This window comes from Phyllostomus discolor, chromosome 6 (assembly GCF_004126475.2).
Source record: "Phyllostomus discolor isolate MPI-MPIP mPhyDis1 chromosome 6, mPhyDis1.pri.v3, whole genome shotgun sequence".
In the NCBI taxonomy this organism is placed as follows: Eukaryota; Metazoa; Chordata; class Mammalia; order Chiroptera; family Phyllostomidae; genus Phyllostomus; species Phyllostomus discolor.
In genome coordinates, this window is record NC_040908.2 from 15317591 (window position 1) to 15338598 (window position 21008).

The window sequence follows — 21008 nt, forward strand, 5'->3', positions numbered from 1 at the left end:
CTCCGGCTGTCAGACAGGCGCGTGATTCAGCAATAGCAGCCCGGACCCTTGCAGCAGGAAGGCCCAAGTTCAGTTCCTGGCTTTACCATTTTCTAGTTTGTGCGAACCCAGGGAAATTTCTTCTGCTCTCTGAATCTCAGTTTCTTTACCTGTAAGATTACAGTGATAATTCCTACCTCCCTGAAATTGTGGGGAGGATGAAATTAGATAATGAGGAAGCTCCTAGCAACAAGTGTTAATTCTTGACAATCACAAAAGCAGAGAGCAGAGACGTGCTTGGCAGCAAAGCAGCTGGTCTTTGGATTTATCCACACCTACGCTGCTTTCCATCGTTGTAGGTAATTTTGGTTTAATGGCTGTATTTCAGAGGCAGAGAGAGAGAGAGAGAGTTTCCAGTTTCAAGGATTAGCCACAGACTATTTTCATTCCTTTAATGAATGATTAAAAACTTATCGTGTAATATTTTATGCAAGTCACAGCCCATTACAATCAATTCCAAGGAATTGTCCAAATTATCTTATTGTTTTGGAATTTCGTTATGCTGAGGATTGTTGCTCTCTGAGTAGCCATGAGAAGCCTGGGCCTCTGTATTCTTTGTGTTATACAGATGTTTCACCAAGTAACTGTCAGATGTAAATATTGGACTTACTTTTCTTGTACTGTAGAATTTTCTTCCAAATCAGCTTTTCATCCTAATGGTACCATTAGAGCCTGCGGTTAGATGCGTGCTCTGTGTGTGCTTGTTGAGGCAAAAGAGGGGTTACAAAGCCTTCCTCCAGGTCACAAGAAGTCGTGGGAATTGTCCTGGCCTTCTTCAGGCTTTAAGCTAAATCTGATCCAGCGTCTCCTGCAAGAGCAGCAGTGGAAGCGATGCTGGTGCCGACCCTGTGCGGTTGCAGAGTGCAGGTGGTTCATTAATGTCGTGCTTGGTCCAGTGCTGTGGTAGTTTCCTCAGTGCCTGTGCTTTTCAGGCATCATCCGAGCAGAAAAAGCCTGTGGTGAGCATTTCTACTCCATGTCGACTTCCTCCCATCACCTGGGGTTTTATTTGTTTGCGGGTTTTTCATTCCCACAAATAAAATCATATTCTTTATCGGAAAACAAGATTTCAGAAGTTTGGTCAATAGGGAGACAGGCTGGGTCTGGAGACCTTGTAGTGGTTACCTGTATTATTTCCGGTGTCACAGCTCTGGCCTGAGTCTGTCTGCTCTACACTGTGTGGGAATCATAGATTCCTGTTTTTTTCTAGACTGTCAGTTGGAGATGTTTGGCTTCCATTTATAATCTTGTAGCTGTGGGGATTTGGGTCATGAATAATCACAGCATTAACAGATTTTAGGGGTCTTTGTATTCCATCATATTGTAGAGAGAGTTTAAGGGGTTACAGAAATATATAGTACATTAAAATAAAGTTCAAATAAGAAAAAAAAACAAATTAGGACCAAAGGAAACCAAGAGTAGGAAAGAAGACAAAATCGAGATTAAGGATATATGAAAAGTATGCTATAAGGTTCTGAAAATTTTCTTTTAATAATCATATGCTGGTTGATTTAAACTGAGAAGGGAATCTCCATGAAGGTTCTGGGAACTGTTACTGGAGTAACTTTGGGTCTTAGTTCTTAGATGAGTGATTTTTGACCTTCTTGTGGAGATGAGTTGAATGTCAATGTTTATTTGGACTAGTTGGAGACTCCATACCCCATTAGCCCACAGACATGGGACCAGGTAGCGCAGTATTTCAGAAAGTGTTTAATCAGTTGTCACAGTTTTGAAAAATGAGAGATTAAATAATCTGGTAAAACCAGGTTCATGTTCCCGCATGTCAGAGATCAGCTGGAGCTGAGCAATGGAGAGCCCTTCCCACTGTGCATACTATTTCCAGTTCCTCCACTCGTTTACATCACCTGCCTGGGCTGAGTAGGCCCTGGAGTTTGTGACACCTGCCCTAGACCCCTGCCTCACACTAAAAAGGAGGGAAGTAAGGTCCAAGGGGGGCTGGGCCGCGCAACAAAGTTGATAAACTACAGAGCTTGTGCCTTCTTTACAGTGTTACAATTACAGTGTTACAACGTTGCATCCGTTCACTTTAGTTCAGTTAAGGTGTTTAGTGAATGACTTATCTTTGCAAGCACTGAGCTGGACATAATGGAGAGTAAAAAGTCTGTTTCAGTAATAGGTACAACCCATTAACCTACCCATTAATCTCGGTAAGGCATTTAGCCATGCCCATTAAAATTTGCTGATTTTTATTGTTGTGTGAGAGGATCATTAGTTGTTATTAATCCTTAGTCATTAGTCATGTGTATCATGAACATGCTGATTTAACAAAACAGATTGAAATGCAGAAATGTGATCGTCGAGTTAGGCCTGATTCCCGCCATCATTAATTCAGGCAGTTGGTGGGCAGGCTTTGCTGAGAGGAGCCAAGTCTGTTTGGGGTGTCACTTCTGAAACTGCTTGAGCCCGAGGAAAAGGACCCATTGTGCTCTTGTCTTTTCAGTGCCCTCGGAGGCTCCTCGGCTCTTCACATTCCCGCCTTCCCAGGAGGAGGATGTCTCATTGATTACGTTCCTCAAGTGTGCCACCTGCTCACCAACAAGGTAAGGGGGCTCCCTGCCTTGCGAGGCGCCTCCCGCCAGTGTAGCACCCACCCAGTGTCACCGTGCAAGCCCCTCCCCTCCACCCCGTCTTAGCTCAGCCTCCATCTGACATTGGCCTTTCCTCCTTTGAATTGCGGCTCATCGGTTTCCCTCCGTTTCTTTGCCTACCTTCTTCCTTTTCTAGGGATTCTGACCTCTCGTTCCAGTCTTACCTTCATCTTTTACATTGTGTCTCCCCTTTCTGGAGTTTCCTTTATGCCCTACTTATTTGCTAAATTCACATCTTCTTACGGCTTAAAATTTTTGAACTCCCTTCACTTTCCAGTAGTCTGTGCGTGTGTGTATTTGTGTGTGTGTTTGCACTAGTTAATATTAGGATTATTCTAAAGAGCTGCCTTCACCTCCTGCTGCTTTTCTGTGCCTCGCTTTTTAATAGTCACTTCTTGATTCTCCCTGTGATGCCTCCGAGCAGTTTGGCCAGAGTCCTGCTCCTCGGGGTGGGGTTTCAGGTCAGCCGGTCCTGTGGCCAGGCACATCAGACGCTCTGGAGCTTTCCGTTAGCTGCATTGATGAGCCATGGCATTGGCAAGTAGCTGAATTTGCATTAATGATTGTCGTCGTATATTGTTTAAATGTCCAGCCAGTATATTTAGCTAAAAATGGAGATAATTAATCTACAAGCAATACTGACTTTCTCCTCCTTACATGGACCGACTCAGTTTGCTGAATTCCCAAAGTGCTGTTTTCTTTGCTCCTATTGATTTGTACACATTACCTTGGAATAAAAAGCTTTTGTTTGTCTCTTTTCATTCAAAAGATAGCTCTTCTCAAAAAAAAAGAGAAACTTATCTCTACATAGAAAGTCTCTTAAACGTACAATAATATTTCAGATGCTTCAATATTATTTTTTAAATGTCAGAGAAACTAAAATCTGGCAACTCTGCAGTCTGTGGGCTTGGCACAGTTTCCGGGGTGGTTAACTTTCGCAGGGTGGTTGCTTCTCATTGGGCCAAATTCCCCAGCCTCCACCCTCCTCCAAAACCGATCGGAGGGCAGAATTCTGATTTCTGTTATGGGGCTTTGCACTGCCTTCAAAGCTGTGTCCCAATAATGAGGAGAAAAATGTGTATTTGGTCTTCCAGAGCTGAGTGGAAAAGCCTTTTTAAAGTTCTCCAATTGAGATTTTCTAGTTATGCATTTTTCTCAAAAAATTATAATACCATCTCCCCAGAAATACAAGAATCAGTCTGTTTTTCTTATCTGTTTCCCTTTCATTAATGTTACTTGTCTTTTAAAATGGATATTCTTCTGTTTGCTACAAATGAGGACAGTATGGCTGCTTTTAGAAACAATCTCTTCAAATGAATTTCCATAATTACATTGGAATCTATCTTTATAGCCAGTTTTGTTGTGGGTTTCTGTTAAAATGGTTTTCTGTTTTTAAAATCAAGTATACAGAACTGTTTTCATCCCCTTTTTAAACAAAGCCACTTAAAGCAAACTTATCATCTGTTTTTCTTTTCCTGAAATAACATTTCTGATCCTGCATTAAGCCTGCAAAGTAAGCACTGTTTTTATAAATTGACATAAACCCCTATTATATAAATAGAATTGTTTTACTTTTAAAGTGTACAACATGGCTATCAGTACCAATTGTGTCAAGGTTATTTCAAGCAATTTATCTCGAGCTTTTGTTAGCCATGGAAACTCACTGTGGCTACAGCCAATGTAAACAATTTGGGGATCTCTTTCCCCCACTGTTTCTTGCGGACATTGTAAGGAATGTAGTTTTGTGTTAAAAGCTGATGGATAAATAACTAACTTTCAGATAGATGTCTAGCTTACTGAGTTCACAATTTTTTTTACTTCTATATTTATTGTTATTGTTTTATCCTCACCCAAGGACATTTTTTCATTGCTTTGAAAGAGAGAGAAATACTTTGGTTGCCATCCCATATGTGCCCCAACTGGGGACTGAACCTACAACCTGAGTGTGTGCCCTGACCAGAAATTGAACCCGTCCGTGACCTTTCTGTCTACATGACAACACCCCAACCAACTGAGCCACACCGGCCAGGGCGAGTTCACAATTTTCAAAAGAAACTGTCATTTGGTGATAACAAGGAAAAATAAAAAGGCAAAATTAAGTCTTCTGTTGCAGCACTCCTTATTCTGAATATTAGGACTTTAAAAAGAAAGACTTAGGCATTATCCTGCCTTTTCAATATGACTTGTAGTTCAGAATAACTAAATAGTCCTGTTTGATTAGAGGAAGCTCTTTTTAGAGAATTCCGGCTGATACATGCAAAAGAAACAATAGAATTCAAAAAATAACCAGTTTTTAGGCCCTAATGAAATAATTGATTCAGACAGGGATCTCCAACAGCTACGCAAACCGTTGGGTGAAAAGTCGCGGGGAACCAGATCCGGGCACTCGCCGGGAGGCGCGCCCCTGGCTCACTCACCGCGGCAGAGGGGCGGCATCCCTCCACAGCGGGGTGATCGCCTCAACCAGTGATCGAGCCAGGATCAGCTATGAATTTTTTTGCCAAAAATAGTTAACCTGAATCTAATTACACCTTTAGCTCTAACTTTCCATGTCTAGGAAATATAGAGGGTAGTAGAAAAAGGAAAGAATCAGAGAATCTAGAATACAGAACTTCCTACAAGGTAACTTGCCTAATCTCTTTCAAAAGCTGCTGTCATATGTGCAAGGGCAGGCCCACACACAGACTCTCGGACACACAGCCCGAGAGGCAGCATTAGTCGAGACTGAAAGCCTTTCTAGATTATGTTGCTCAATCCCTGATTGATTATACCCTGCTTTAAAAAAAATGTCTTGGGGACAGCTGGGAAATTGGCAGAGGGACAGGATACTAGATGAATTCAAAGAATGATTGCTGGATGTGTTGGGTGTGAAAACGATACTGCGGTTATGCAGGAACATGTCTTGTTTTTTGGAGATGCATGTTGAAGTATTTAGGGCAAACTATCATGATGTCTCTAATTTTCTTTGAAATGTTTCAGCTGGATTGATTGATAGATTGACAGGTAGGTAGATGGCTAGATGAAGCAATTAGACAGAATATTCACGGTTGTTGAATATAGGTGGCAGGAATACAGGTGTTCGTTTTACTGTTATTTCTATTCCTCTGAATCTTTGAAGTTTTTCTTAATAAAGCATTTAAAAACTTCTCAGCTTTGGGTTCCTGTTCCAGGTGCAGTATGTGATTCAAGGATATCACAAACGAAGAGAGTATATTGCTGCTTTCCTCAGTCACTTTGGCACGTAAGTTTTTCTTTGTTCGAGCCATATGTTACTAATGCACTTGCTTCCTGATGACCCTAATGTGAGATGCAGTCAAAAGTCATTGATCTAAGAGCTAAGACACAACGTTGATCCAGAAATAGTGTCCAGAACTTTCACGGAGATTCCCTTTTCAGTTTAAATTAAACAGCACACAACTATTAAAAGAAATTGTTCAGAACCGTACAGTATGCATTTCATAAGCTGCTTACAATAAAGCTCTCAGGAAGACTTTTTTTAAGCTTTAGCGAATATCAAGATGAAATATGCCCCTGAAGCAGCAGCAGCAGCATGACCAGCGCCAAGCACAGCAGTGGTGACGGGGGCCCCGCCTGCCGTCACAGAGCCCTTGACGGTTTGCACAGCCCTGCCTGCCGGCTCCCTCGGCTCTCGGTCGTTGGGAGGTGCACCAGGCGGGCATTAGTGACATGCTTTACTGGTGGACGCACTGCCACTTTGAGAAGTTTAGTAACCTGGCGGAAGTCACACGCCCAGAAGAGCCAGAGCCATCAGGGCAGGAGCCTGGGTTCTTGGGGCTCAGGCCTCCCACCAGGACCACCCCCCCCCCCCCACCCGCCGGGACTCGGACTTGGAAGAAGGCACTTGGAGGGCAAAGGGGGCAGCGCGTAACTGCAGTGACGGGGTGGGCACGTCCTCCCGCTGCTGCCCCCCCATGTTCACCCTCTCCGTCGGGTGGCCGGGGCAGTGCTGCTGCACAGCTCCGTTTCTGTCCCTGGTGGCAGAGGCCTCGCCACGCTCCTTTGCAGGGCGGAGCTCGGTGGGAGAAGGACCGCACTTTCCGCCAGGCTGCGTTACAGATGGGTCATTCTGCCCATCTGGGGGGCCAAGCACCAGGGTTTCAGTGGTCTGCTTACAGCCACCGTATTGCAGAGCGGGTTTCTAAGTGTATGAAGATAGATACAGTAACACCAAATTAAAGAAGAAATTGGGACAAAGGAAAGTGGGAATAGGAAAGAGAAAATGAAATAAAAACTAAGGTTGGCCATCCCCCCAGGGTATACATTTACAAACTGTGGCACAATTATAAGCAACATTTCTGACTCCTCAAAACAGTTTCAAGAAATGTTCTCATTATCCATTGTGGAATTTTTATGCTTCCAAAATAGATCTGTCAATATCTAAATGGTATGACTGTCTCTCACATGAGTCTCTTTAGTACTTCAGGTTTTTTCAGCTTTATTTATGAGCCTTTTGAGAAAGTACTTATGATGCAAACAGTGGCTAATAAACGACACCATTTATCAGTAAGGTCATCTTTGGTGTATATCCTTTCTAAGTACGGCCGTCTGTAGCATATACGGCTGACAGTGAGGAGGCCAGCACAGGGAGCTCCCGAGTAGGCGCACATATCCCGGTGCCTCCCCTCGCTCCATACAAAAATTCATTCATGTTTGTTTCTAAATCCCATTCTTTTTAATGTACGTTTTTGTGTATGTTTTGTTATGCAACTACTAAATTCTATACAAATACTACATTACTGCACTATACAAGGTGGGACAAAAGTGGGTTTACAGTTGTGAGTACACAAAAGTTTAACCCTGTATTACTATTTATTAACTATTTTATCATTTTCCATACAAATAGCTGTAACCCTGTTTTCGCCCAACCCTGTGTACGTGATGAGAAGGATCCTGTGCTTGTGTTTGCCCATGGAATGCAGGATCTAAAAAGTTTAGATATCAGTGATGTAATATATTGAGTTAGTTATAAATTCACAAAAAGAAAGTATAAGCTGGTGAATAAAATACTGACCTGAGCCAGCAAACCTGAATGGTATACAGACAGTCTCTGAGCAAATCACTTGGCCTTCAGTGCCTTCGTTCCTTTACCTTCACAGTGGGTGTGGCCGCTCCTTTGTCTCTGAACTTAAACCGGGTGGCCCCCAGTACTAGTGGTCTGATTGGCCCGGCTCAGCCAGGGACAGGACATCTCCAGGGGCAGCAAAGGCCTTCTGGTGTGGATGACAGAGAACATGAACCCTGTCCTTGGGGTGCAGTTAGTGTCATTGCATTATGGTGACATTCCCCAAGCCCCCAGCTCTGAAGGCAGTGGGGAGAGTGAGCCTACAGAACCCTGCGGGGCCCCTCAGCTGTCAGGAGCGGTTCTCCCTTGACACGAGAGGTGCGCGCCTCCCGCCTGGGACCAGTGTGCACCAGCCAACACTTCTACTGCATCTTGCGCCCAGTGGGGCAGGCAGGGGGGCACAAGTGAAAGGATTCCAAGTATTGGGTTGGCCAGAAAGTTCGTTTGGCTTTTCCCATAAGATGGCTCTAGTAGTGCTTAGTTGTCTTTAACTTCATCCAGAACAATGTTGTTAGATTGTATTGTAGGAAATGTCCTATCAGTGTGCATTTGAAAAATAAAAACATCAAAATTGGTGAATTTTTGTGTAGCCATTTTAATGTTGAAGACGGAAGAAAATATGCAACACTTTTTTGGCATATTATGCTTTATTATTTCAAGAAAGGTGAAAATGCAGCTGAAATGCAGCAATAAAACGATCTGTGCAGTGTATGCATTTGTGACTGATGGAACACACCAAAAACGGTTTGTGAAGTTGCATGCAGGAGACTTCTCGCTGGATGATGATGCTCCACGGTCGGGCAGACCAGTTGAGATGGATAGCGATCAAATATAGGCATTAATTGAGAACAATCACTGTTACATCATGTGGGAGATGGCCAACGTACTCAAAGTACCCAAATCAATAAAGTTATTGGTGAAAATGAAAAACATGTCTTTTATTTTATGGAAAAAAACTGAACGGACTTTTTGGCCAACCCAATACTTGGGAAGAAAATAACATGCAACCCCGAACTTCGTGATGTTGTCCCTGGGCATCACTGCTCAGTGCCTGCGCGAAAGTGCCGCTTACAGTGACTACACAGACCGTGCGTCCTTGCCGGCCTGGCCCCTTCGTGCGTCCTTCTACCCGTGACGAGGGACTCACATCTGCATAGCATTTTATGGTTTATCTTATTTGTTTTCTACAACCTTGTAATGAAGTTTGGAAGCATTTTGTTTATTTTACAGATAAAGAAACTGAGGCTCCAGAGGTTAAGTGATTTGCCTGAGATGATAATAGCTAGTAAATGGCACAGCTGTAACTTAACCCTAGACGCTGTCCTTCCGAACCCACATCCTCCCTGTGCTAATACTCACTGGCCTTAGATGCGCCTCAGGTTCAGTAACCCCGGCTTTATGAACATATTCTTTACTTGGTTCTGTTTCTCTTATACCTTATTTTATGAGTTTTTGTTTGTGTGTGTGTGTGTGTGTTTTTATTACCTAGAGGTGTCGTGGAATACGATGCAGAAGGCTTTACAAAACTCACTCTACTGCTGATGTGGAAAGATTTTTGTTTTCTTGTACACAGTGAGTATACTTCTGCTATTAGCCTGCCAGCATACCTTTGAAAATGTAAAAACCACATGTACTAATGAGTACGGGAACCTTTCGTGTCCTGACTTGGTTTCTTTTACTTCAATGTATGTATCGCTGCTTTTAAAGAGAAATATCTTCTAGATCAGTGATTCTCAGCCAGGTGTAATTTTCCCCACAGCGGACATTTGGCAATGTCTCAAGGCATTTTTGATTGCTGTGATTTGGATGGGGGAGGCGGGAAAGGTTGTTAAGGTTGCTATTGCTACTGGCTTTTAGTTGCTAGAGGTCAAGGATGTTGCTGAGCATCCTACAAGGCACAGGCCAGATTCCACCCCCCCACAGCCACCGCCCCCCAAACAGTCATTGTGTGCAAAATAGCAGTAGTGCTGAATTTAAGAAACTCCTCCCAAGACAGATTTCTCTTTCAAAGAATCTTTCCAGTATCAGGTCTCAGAACTTTCAGGATTACTCAAAACATACTTGCTTTGATCGTATGGTTATCATCCTTATTAAGTTAAAAGCATACAGCTTTGGTAATACCTTCAATGTGTACATCTTAGAGGTGGAGCGACGTTTTAATGTATTCCCAACTTTACTTTTCAGTTTTATTCCACAGAGTAGGTGTATTTGAATGTTTGTTTTGTTATATTAATCAGTAAGGCCATCAACTTTGGTCCAGCTTTCTCTTGATGAATAATTTAGAGTCTTTTGTTTATTTCTTTGTTGTATAAGAACCAGTAACCCATGATGACATATTTAAGTTGCAAGTAACCAAGACCTTTTTTCTTTATTCATGTGGAATGCAAAATGCCCAGTTTTCAAGCTAAAGGCAAAGAAATTCCAGCTTATTCAGGTAAAGTTGCAGAAAAGCAGTGGGTTAGGGCTGACTTCACTCGGCAGCTAGAACTACTCTAGACCTTAATAAACTGTTTCAGGAAGCAAAGCTTTGTCCTATTTAGCCAAGCCATCAGATAGTGCAAGGTTACTGGTCTGGGGAGGTTTTTATTCCCCAGCAGATTGACCTTCTTGGTTGTGGTTTGCTTAGGCTAAAATAGTTCTTAAATTGGTTTGTCCTACCTTATTTCACACCAACAGATAGTAAGGGAAGAAACCCTAAAATGCCCATAGTGACAGAGGGCAGAGAGCCTCTGACCGAACCTTACCTTAACTCCTTGTGGAGATAGCCGAGAGGTGGCTGTGCTGGGAGGAGTCGGCTCTCCCTGCCTTTCCGGTGGTCCCCAGCTAGTCGTGCATGGAGCCACCCTCTCAAACGCGTCTGAAAAATGTAAGCATTCACTTTGTGTTAATAATGTGCGCAGACAGAGTTGGAGAGGGAAAGATTTTAACCTTGGCTGTACCTCCAACCAACTACATGACCTTGTTCACGTTCCTAGGACGAGCCTCCTCCTACCTCAGTTTTCCCATCTGTGCACGGGGAAGCTCGTCGTTAAGACCTGCGGGGATGTCTGCATGGAAAGCTTAACCTGCAGCACAGGGCCAGGTGGGGGAGGCAGCCTCACAGTCGAGGCCTCCTGGCAGTCCCCTCTTCGCTCACCGTCTTCTGTGGCCGTACTGGCACTTCCAGCCACCACTTCTGATTCCGACTTTGTCGCTGCTTTGGTCTCCACTCTGAGCCATAATTCCTTTGTGAGAGCTCACTTCCTGTTGGCCATATCCACTTGGCCCTGCCACCTGACCCCAGCAATTCTCTTTACAGCCTGTTGACCCGACGGCAGATGCTGATTGCATCCTTGGTTTGTCTCCCGTGGCCCTGGACAGTCTCTGGGTGATTAGTCTGGTGTGAGTCCCCTAGTCCGGCTCAGCAAGAGAGATCTGTCCGCTGCCTCAAGTGGGGGTGGCAGCAGTCCGAGTCCTCCCAGAGCAGCTACGGGAGAAGGACACAGAGGGAAGGGCACACAGAAGGGCAGCTGCAAACATTAAACGAGACACACGCTTCGGCCAGTTTCTTTATCCCAGAGTGGCATGGAATCTGAACTCTTCCCTGAAGCTTACTTGAGTTTCTAGCTGTGGTTCTACTTTAAAAAAAAAACTCAGTGTTCCATTGTCAGATATAAGGGGAAGAAGATATCCTTGGCGTTGCTCATTCTAACCTGTGTTTTTTACATGTGACTCATGGGTGGCCAGCAAGAGTGATGCTCAGGGATAAAAGGACATACGCGCCTCTCAGCTCCTGCCAGCTTTCTTATCAGGGCCTCCAGTACTGTAACAGTTCTTTTCCTCGGGAAGCTCTCTTTTCCCCAGAATGTGTTCTCCGTGGTACCACGTGTCCAGTAGTTCTTACAGCTCCTTCTCCACCTTTCTGTCGTAGCTTTTCCAAGTCAGACGTCTATGCAAAATCAAGTCCCAAAGTCATGTTTTCACTTAGTACTGACTACCTTATTCAGAAACCTAGAACTCCCAGGCACTCATGAGAATAGCTGCAGGGACCTTGGGCTTCGTTGAACTTACTTTTAGCCAAGTGTTTCCTCGGGCTGCGACTCCTTTCCTCCCCAGCCTGCTCACTTCTGGTCTCTTAGCATCACTGCCCACGTTGGGCTCTTTTTGCAGATGAGACCTCATCCCTGGGGATCTGGATGCTGCTTCCTGCTCCATCATTAACTCACAGCCTATCTTTAACTAAATTGTTTCCACCTTTTTGCTTCTTTCTTCTGTGTAGGACTTGCTGCATCAGAATGAAGCTTGGTTAGATAATGCGTTTTATTCAGTCGTGCAGTTAAGCATCTGACACTTACCTTCTTTTGGAAGCATCTGCTTGTTTGGTTACAACACCCAAGGGACCACTTGTTCCCCCTTTTTCCATGAAGATGGGGATGTGAATGTGGGGTGGCAGAGACTTAATGATAGAACACTGCGGTGAATTATTCTGAGGTCACGAGAACTTGTAAAGGAAGAAGGGGGTGCCTAGAGATGGGGCCGGTCCTCTGTGGCTGGCTGTGCTACTTCATGAGGTTGCAGACCTGGCAGGACCCCAGATAACATCTCCCTGCTCCCCCTTCCCCCACTGTGCCCGGGCCTGGGAAGAGGACTGTCAAGAGGGCAGGTGCTGGCAACAATTCTGAGCATTTTGGACGCCAGAGGAAAGAGGCACTTCTCTCTGGAGACAGACGGCTCTGACCTCAGACTCTGCCAGAGTGTGCGGAAGCAGTCATGCCCTGGGGGGAAACATTGTACTTATTCTGGCTCTCTCAGGAGATTCTGCAGCTTCCTGGCTTCCTGGCGACTCCAGGAGTGCGGACTGTGGCCGTGGTTATGGCCATGGAGCTTTTCCATCCATTTATTTCTTCTTTCCTCCCTTCATCCATTAACAATGGGTTGCAAGATAGATGTTTACCTCTCACTCGTGTATAGGTAGGCAGTCTAGGGCTGGGATGACAGGTCCAAAGGTCACATGGGACCCAGGTTCCTTCACGCTTTTTACTCCACCAACCCTTGGGTGTGGTTTTCTTGCTTACAGCCCAAGGAAGCCGTTGGAGCTCAGCCATCCCATCACATACAAAGTAACAGTATAGAAGAAAGATGGGAGAAGGGTGCCGACCTCCCTCGTTCACTGAGACTTCTAGGAAATCTCATGCAGCACTTCCAGTTACATCTCACTGTTCCAGGACTTGGTTCACGTAGCCTCAGCATATGAGCTAGGGCAGGCTGGGAAGTATCGTTCTTTCGTTTGGACAGCAAATGCCCCAACTAAAAACCAAATTTCTTCGAGTGAGAGAGAATGGATACTAATAAGCAACTATTAGTCGCTTTCAAACCCAAGCTAGAAGTTTGGATTTTTCTAGATTAAGGGCCCATCAGGAAATAGTTGACCCATCACACAGGTAACTAGGGAGAGCTCAGTGGAAAGACTGTGTTCAGAGGTGTGGACAGGGTTAAAGACAACCAAAAGGGATGGTCAGCAGCAGCAGGGAGTCTTGCCTCCTCTAGGTCTGCGGGGCAAGGGGAGAGCATGGCCCCTGGAGTCTGGAGAGAGCCGGAGCCGGAGCCCTAGGGGAGAGGGTTTCCTGGCAGGGGCTGGGGAGGGCCGTCGGGTAGAGCACCGTGGCTGCCGCTCACCCGCAGCTGGGCAGAAGGGCTCCCTCCCCTCAGGTACGCAGGCATTTACAATTGTTCTGTCTTCCCGGTGGATTGACCTTTTTATCAGTGTGAATGTCCCTCTTTGTCTCTAATGACATTCCTTCCCTTAAAGTCTCTGTTTATCTGGTGGGGATGTTCCCATCCCAGTTCTCTTATGCTTACTGTTTACTCGGTTTACATTTTTCCCTTTGCTGCTTTCAACCATCTTTTGGGGGGAGTCTTTAAATCTAAAGTGTGTCCTCCATAGACAGCATGTGGTTGGGTTTTGCTTTTGTAGACATTTTAACAGTCTCTCTTGTTCATTACTCCAGAATTCAATGCATTGACATTTAATGTAATTACTAGTATGGTTGGATTTGGGTCAGCCATTTTGATATTTGCCTTCTTTTTGTCTCATTCCATTTTCGTCCCTCTTCTATCACCTTATTTTGCATTAGACGAATGTTTTCGATGTACCGCTGTAATTCCTCTGATGGTATCTTTAGCTACTTTTTGGGTTTTCTTAGTGGTTTTTCTCAAAGCTGCAGTATGCATCTTTACTCTGTCATGATCTCCTTCACATCAGCAGAGACTTAATTCTGGTAAAACATAAGAGTTCTGCTCCTCTTCGTCCCCTCCTCGGGCCGTCGTTGTACCACTGCACGTCGTACTGTAAACACAGCAATGCAGCCTCTGCTGCTGCTGCTGTAAGCAGTCTCAGATTTTCTAAATACACTGAAAAGTCCTTTTGTACAGGGTTTTGCCCCGCCCGTGATGTCCAGTGTGTCTTTGGAATGGGTCTGCCAGTGCCCAGGATTCAGTGGCTCTGCTGCCCCGTTCCATGGTTGTTGCAGTGAGTGCAGGGCGTGGGGGGTTTGCCTGGTCTTAGTGGGCGGCGAGTTTTTTACTCTGATTTTTTTTCTTTATTTAAATTTCATACAGATTCCTTAATACTCTTCTTTTGGTATTTGTCTTCATCTTCATCTTTTCCTTCCTTCATTCATTCATTTGTTCATTAGTTTCACCCTTAGATTAATTTCAGAAAACTGTTATTTTATTTTTCAAGAGAGCTCAGTTTCTGGTAAGATTTTTTCCCCCTAAGCTAGAGGTAGTTGACAACTGCAGACTAATTCTGCTAGTCATTTAAATAATTCTTTCCTCACAGGCCCTTAATCAAGGCCAATGACTTAGAAATTAGGACAGCTTTTGAAATTTTAAGTAAAAATCAGAAGTTTCTGTTTATTGCAACAAATGCCCCTTCCAAGCTCTGATTTGGTCAGGCTGTACGACTGCCGGCAGAACCACGGCAGTGCCTGGCACTGGCGGGGCGCTGTCCCTTCACCAGGAGAGGCAGAGCCGCCGGGGTCGCAGACACTCAGCCCCTGAGCAGTGTGGTGCGGGCCTTCCTCACTGCCGTGGAAACGGGGACTTGTCCGATAAGCAGCAGCCACAGACCAGACAGGATGGCTGTCCAGTTCAGTGAAACCAAAACTGTGAAGTGTCTCAAGTTTGCATACTTTTCGGACACAAATCATATTCTTATATACATCGATTTGAAGCGCAAGTCAGAGTTGATAAAGTGATTAAAATTACAAACCATAATATTATGTATTAGAATTCATTTCAAACCAAATCTATACAAATCTATTTTAGAATTAATGTGTTTACCTCAGATTAGGCATGTGTCAAGATTTGTGGTTTAGTTTTCTTATTTCTAACAGTAATAATAGCTATCAAAGAAGTCAGAACTCAAATTGATTATGAACAAAAAGTGAAACCAACCAGTTCTCTCTGTATTGTTCAAAATGATAAAAGGATATGGAAAAAGATAACATTTACTTTCTAAGTGCCTGTTGCTTTTGCTTTGATTAAGAGACCTGTTGGGCCCTTCAGCCTCTTTAAACATCGTTGCTAACTCGTGTCCTGGCGCCTGTGTGAGCGGCGAGCTGTGCGGGCGAAGCCGTGTTTGTCTCTCGCTCACACGCAGACCAGCACGCCCGGCGCACGCACGGTCTGCAGCTCGGGTGCCTCGCGTCCTGCAGCCGCCACTGTCACTGCTGCGATTCAGAGTGAAACTCGAGTTTGGTCTTTAGAGTCTACTTTCCGAAAGCCTTATTTGATCATCTCTGACACTGATTTGAGAATTTATTTCATTAATCTTCATTGGGAATATTCTCTTCATCCTAGTACCTTGGATTTATGCCGCATCTTTTTAATGACCCTACGGGACCTCTTGTAAGGAAGGAGGTTGTGAAGCAGATGCACGTTGCCATGTGATGTTTCCCCCCTGTGCCTTTTATGTATGTTGTATCATTCTTTTCAGCTGTAATTACTGGATTAAAGTAATTACTAAAGTGAGTTTATCCGATCAAAGAAAGGTCATGAAATCTCAGTGATTCTAACTTAAAAGTTTACACAGCTGCTTTGAAATTAATAAATTGTAACCCAAGAAGGCATCAAAGTCAGTGAGAGAAAATAACTTATATAGTGTTGACCTAGTTCAGTATAACCTTTCTTAAGATTAATTTTAAAGTATTATTGGCTTGGGAAAACATGGGCATGATTCTGCTGTAAGACCTTTGCTGTTGTGGAAGATCATTGTTACCATAATAACAGCAAACAGGTACTGAGTGTGTAGCAGGCTCCAGACACCATTCTCAGTACTTGGCGTGTACTCGTGTTATTTAATCCTCAAAACATGCCTCTTAGGATGATTCCTAGTAGTGCCCCATCTAACAAATGACAAAACTGTGGCTTAGAAAGAGGGACTGTATTCATTGCAACCAAGCTAGGATTTCAGTCCAGGAACGGATTCCAGAGCCGTGCGCTACACTGCGTTACTGTGCTGCTTCACGTTATGGCGAGTGCGGTCCCCACGTGTGTGACCGATGGTGAAAGTCTTCAGAGCTTCTCAAAGAACCTGGAAGCCCCAAGAACAAAAGTAGAGGGTCAGTGTCCACCGTGTACTCGGGGACGTGTAGGCTGTCTCATCTCTCAGGAACGGGAAGGGACGCCCCTCCAAAGACGTTACCGATCTGGAGGCAGGAAGCTGGTGTCACTTCTCGCTAGCGGTGACAGGTTGTTCAGCTGTGATCCTACCCAGCAGCACAAATATATTGGCTCTTGTAAGGTTTTCCTCTGCGGCCACAGGAAACCCAAAACTAAGTGGCTTAATTAAAGAATTAACCAAGTACTGATCGTGAAAAACTAGGTTTTATCTGTTTGGACATAAGGTTCATGGTACAAGTGTGTGCAGACCTACAAAATCAGATGCTGCCGGAGCTGAACAGGCAGTGTGGCTGTGAGAGCACCCCGGGCTCCCGGGCAGGAGGGAGTGGCGGGGATGGTGGCGAACTGCATGCCCCTTTACCTGGTTTTGATTTAAACAAAACAGTATAATCCAGACATTTCTGTGGGCTGGGTCTACGCTGATGGCCCATGGATCTTTTTTTTTAAACATTTTATTATTAAAATTTCAAATACAAAGGTAGAAAGAAAAATATAATGAACTCCCATGTGCCCATCACCCATATTGCAGTTTTGTCCACCTTATTGATCCCTCCTTTTAATTTAATTTTTGAAAATTTCTGTAATATTTTGAAGCAAATATGAAATTTCATTTCACCTGTAAATACTTCAGTGTGTAACTCTAACAGATAAGGATTTTTTTTAAAGATGTACCTAATACATAGCTTTGCACAGTGGCAGTATTGTAGCCAATGAGGTTTATCCGAGGTGCGATTATTGCTAATTGAAAGATGTACCTAATACAACATTATTACAACCTGTACCCAGCCTCTGTTCAAATTTCCCTGTTTGTCTCAAACATGTTTTTTTACAGTTGGTTTGTTCAAATCGGAATCCAAACAAGTCAGGACACATGAATCTTGAAAATCTTGTTTTAGGAGAATGCATATGGACCCAAATAATGGTTATCACCACCCATTTTCCTTCTGCATGATTTAGTTAAAAAACTAGGGAGTGGAATTGTTTTAAAATGGACCCAGTAGGACGGGAGGGCTGTGAGAGCATTTCAGGCAGAGAGACTAGCATCAACAAAGGCACCGAGGGAAGAAACAGAATATACACCAGAAATCACAAGTGGTTCCCAATTGCTCAGATGCAGAGGGGATCCTGAGGAGTGGGGGAGATGGAGGTGAAGACGGGGTCAGAGCCTGGAACTCAGCGGCATGTTCCAGGCTGGTGAGGACAGGCTTTACCCCGAGGACAGTGGGGAGTTACTGAGGAGTGCTCGGTGGGGAAGTGGCATGTGTTTGCTTCTTTAAAAAGCAACCGTTGGCTGTTACGTAGAAGAGGATTTGGAATGGGGGCCCGGAAACCTAAAAAGATGATTTGACCTGAACTGGAGCAGCCACCCTAGGGATGGAGGGGAAGAAAATGTCTCAGGAACTATTTTGGAGGTAAAACCAGCAGAATTTAGTGATTGGTCCCAAGAAGGTAAAGGACTAAGAAGAATTTGGGGTGATTCACAGGTGTCTTTCTTAGGCCTCTAGGTAGCCGACGATGCCGTCCTTTGAAGCAGACATTATGTTAGGAGGAACAGATGTGGAAATGTTGAGCCCAGTGTGGGATATGTGGACTGTTTTGAGCCACTGGGTATCCAGGGGAAGAAGGTATGAGTGAGCATTCCCATAGAACAGATGTGTGGCGGAGGCTGTCACCAGCTTAACCTGGAGTCCCTCCCCACCTGGAAACCCCTGGTCCTCGTCTGCAGTTGGGATGGCTGAGAACTATTTGGCCTGGCTAAACCCTTAGCAAAGGATCCAGTCATGCTTCTCACTGGACAGGGTCTGGTTTGGGACTTGAAACGTGTTGATAACACTTCCCCATAAAGAGGTCGTTCAAATTCTTGAGATGGCCTGGCCACGTGCCGAGAAAGGCTCCTAGGAGTGAGTCCTGCACTGGGAACGAGCCCTGGCTCGATTTAAACCCTTGCCTTTACGCAGCTGAGGGTGAAGGGAATGCCAAAACACAGTTCATCTCCTCAAACGACAAATACTGTGCGATTCCACTTCTGTGCGGAGCCTAGAGCAGTCAGACTCACGGAGGCGGAGGGGAGGAGGCAGCCCCGGGGCTCGGGCGCTGTGTTTGTTAGCAGGTAGGGTTGCAGGGTCGGGCAATGAAAAATGCCCTGGGGCTGCGTGGTGGTGCGTATACTGAACTGTACGTTTCAAGTGGTTATGTGTCATGCACATTTTACCTTTGTGTATTGTACCATGTATATGTGAAACTGAACAAATTAAAAAAACATAGTTCATTAGTAGGCATTTTGTTGGCAACCTTCCTTCAGTCTCAGTCAACCTGGTGTTTTTTTCTAATCCACTTGCAGTCAGAGGTTGCTGAGATGATAAGAAGTGACCCCTAGTAGTAGTTAATAATAATGCCATTGTTTTATAGAAATAAAATCATTTATTGAGTACTAGTACTCAAAGGACTGTGCTAAGTACTTTACACACATAATTCCATATAATTCTCTCAGTAGTTCTATAAGCTGGCTACTTACCCCACTTTACGTTAGCAGAAACTAGGACACTTGGCAATGAAGTAACTTGCTGGAAGTCCCACAGCCAGTAGTTGAAGGAAACAGCATTAGAACTAAGACGTTTTGATTCTAGAACTCTTACTGTCTCACGAGTTCACTAGAGCTTCCCAACCCGTGTGCCGGGCACCACCGGGTTGGAAACAGGCTATAGACAGGCTACTGATCGCTTCAGTCCTTGGGGGAGCTGGACCGTGGTCAGCGACCTGTGCTAGCTTCGCACGTTTCCCCCAGGGTGCCGTGAAGCCGTACCATTTTTCTGAGTACGTGCCATGATTTGAAAGAGGCAGAGGAGTGTAGTACAATACTGTATGGCCTCTTCTATAATAGTTAGAAGACCCTAGACGAGTATATGGCCAAGAAATTCCCAACCCCACTGTACCTGATGAGTGAGGATCCCAATTCCTCATTCCTTTCTGCAAATGAGGTCCTGTAGTGTTCCCCACTGTTAATTCTGATGCCCCCAACTGTGAATCTGTTTCTTTGTACTGTAAGTCTTTTGAATTCTCTCCAGTGTTGAAAAGGTGGATTAAGGATTCCCTGTCTCTGGGGTAACCATGGTACCCACCATTGATCAGCAAACTTTGCATGCAGGTGAGCCTGGTGAAGTTCATTGCAAAAGGGACTCTTTCAGTGTGATTGAGGCCAGAGAACTAGCGATTACATTCACATTAAATGCCGGCCACCCCAAAATCTCTCACCGAAACCATTGTCTCCACTCAGTCTGTTTCCCAATAAAGACACAAATTTAGTTTCATGCATTTTTTTCCAGTTAGTCCTTCAGGATAGACATGGAGTCTTATTTAGCTTCATAAGCCTAAACATTTGTAGAAATGAGGTTTGCTTGTTCATATACTCCCAGGTCACACGTGAATTTAACCCGTGACCTGGGAGTATATGTTCACACGTGAACATTTAAGCGTGTCGTTTGTGCCAGGCACCATACTGAACCCTAAAGATACAGGGCTGAGTGGGACATGTTCCTTTTCCAGGGGAGCTCGCAGTATATTTATTATACTCAGCTTCGCTGAGGCTTTTACCAGTGAATGCTCTCTCTGGCTATGTTAATTTTTTTTTTATTTTTCATTTGGCTCTAGCTTGGAAACCTCATATGTATTGTAAACTGTCTCCTATGTCAGACAAATTGAAAGGATTTGCAAAGTTTTTTCTTAAGCTCTTGTTTGATTTGAGACCTCAGAAATGAATTGTGGTCTCAAGAAAGCATGTCCAAATGGCATAGCTCTTGTTTTATGTTGGGAGAGTGGAGCAGGCCAAACCCTGTAGTCCAGACTGTCCCACCAGCCAGTCAGTGAGAAGGTAGGGCCCACTGCAGTGGGGCCGCGCTCGAGCACTGTGTTTACAAGACGATGAAAACGGGTTCATTTGGCCTGCACCCAGGAGGATAGAATACTTTAAAGGACCCGTTCTTCTGGGAGGTGAGCAGCCCAAGACTGCAGGCTCCGCGGACTCCACAGAGGGTAAACAGAAAGAGACTCTGCACTCTGATGTTCAAAGACCGTTTACTGCGACGTCATGCCTTGTTTTCACTGCTCCAGGGATCACGGGGCCACAGAAAACCTACACAATCAGACTGCTTCTTGATTTCAGCTTTGCAAGTTTGATTCTTTTAAAACTAGGAAGTCCTTTGAAACAAGCCAGATTTAACCCTGGTACCCTGAGAGCCTTAGTATTTGAAGCCACGTGTGACCCAGAAAGGGACTGACCAGTGGTTGTAGTACCGAGGTGGGAGGGAAGACCTCAGCTCCCGTTTCTGGTCTCATTTTGTCCTGTCAAGTGAGTCGCGTCGGTCTCAGTTGCGCCACATAAGGTAATGATCTAATTAAGTCCACTGATGTCCTGAAAGTACACCAACAGGCAGAAAATGGAAAAGCAGGGGTTGCTGCTACGGTGATCCCCGCTCCACGACTCCTGGTATTCCCAGTCTAGGGGAAACGGGAAGGAGGCGGGGCTTGGCCAAAATTCTCTGGCGTGAGCAGGCATGTTCTTTCACACACGTACACACACGTGCATGCGTATGCACAAAAAACACACCTCAGCGATA

General features: G+C 44.8%; 1 protein-coding gene and 1 pseudogene across 3 annotated transcripts in view; both read left to right on the forward strand.

Annotated features, from left to right (window-relative positions):
• Window positions 1–21008, forward strand: part of BABAM2 (BRISC and BRCA1 A complex member 2) — a 329882-nt gene that overhangs the window by 247596 nt on the left and 61278 nt on the right. For 2 of the 3 annotated variants that reach the window (XM_028516209.2, XM_036027790.1), the window contains 3 exons: window positions 2501–2600; window positions 5819–5889; window positions 9221–9303. In XM_028516209.2, the coding sequence (XP_028372010.1) occupies window positions 2501–2600; window positions 5819–5889; window positions 9221–9303 (254 nt within the window). Of the gene's footprint in view, window positions 1–2500; window positions 2601–5818; window positions 5890–9220; window positions 9308–11826; window positions 11832–17196; window positions 17205–21008 lie in introns of all 3 variants that reach the window. The other variant, XM_036027789.1, reaches the window with a different exon arrangement.
• Window positions 17077–17292, forward strand: LOC114501058 (annotated as a pseudogene).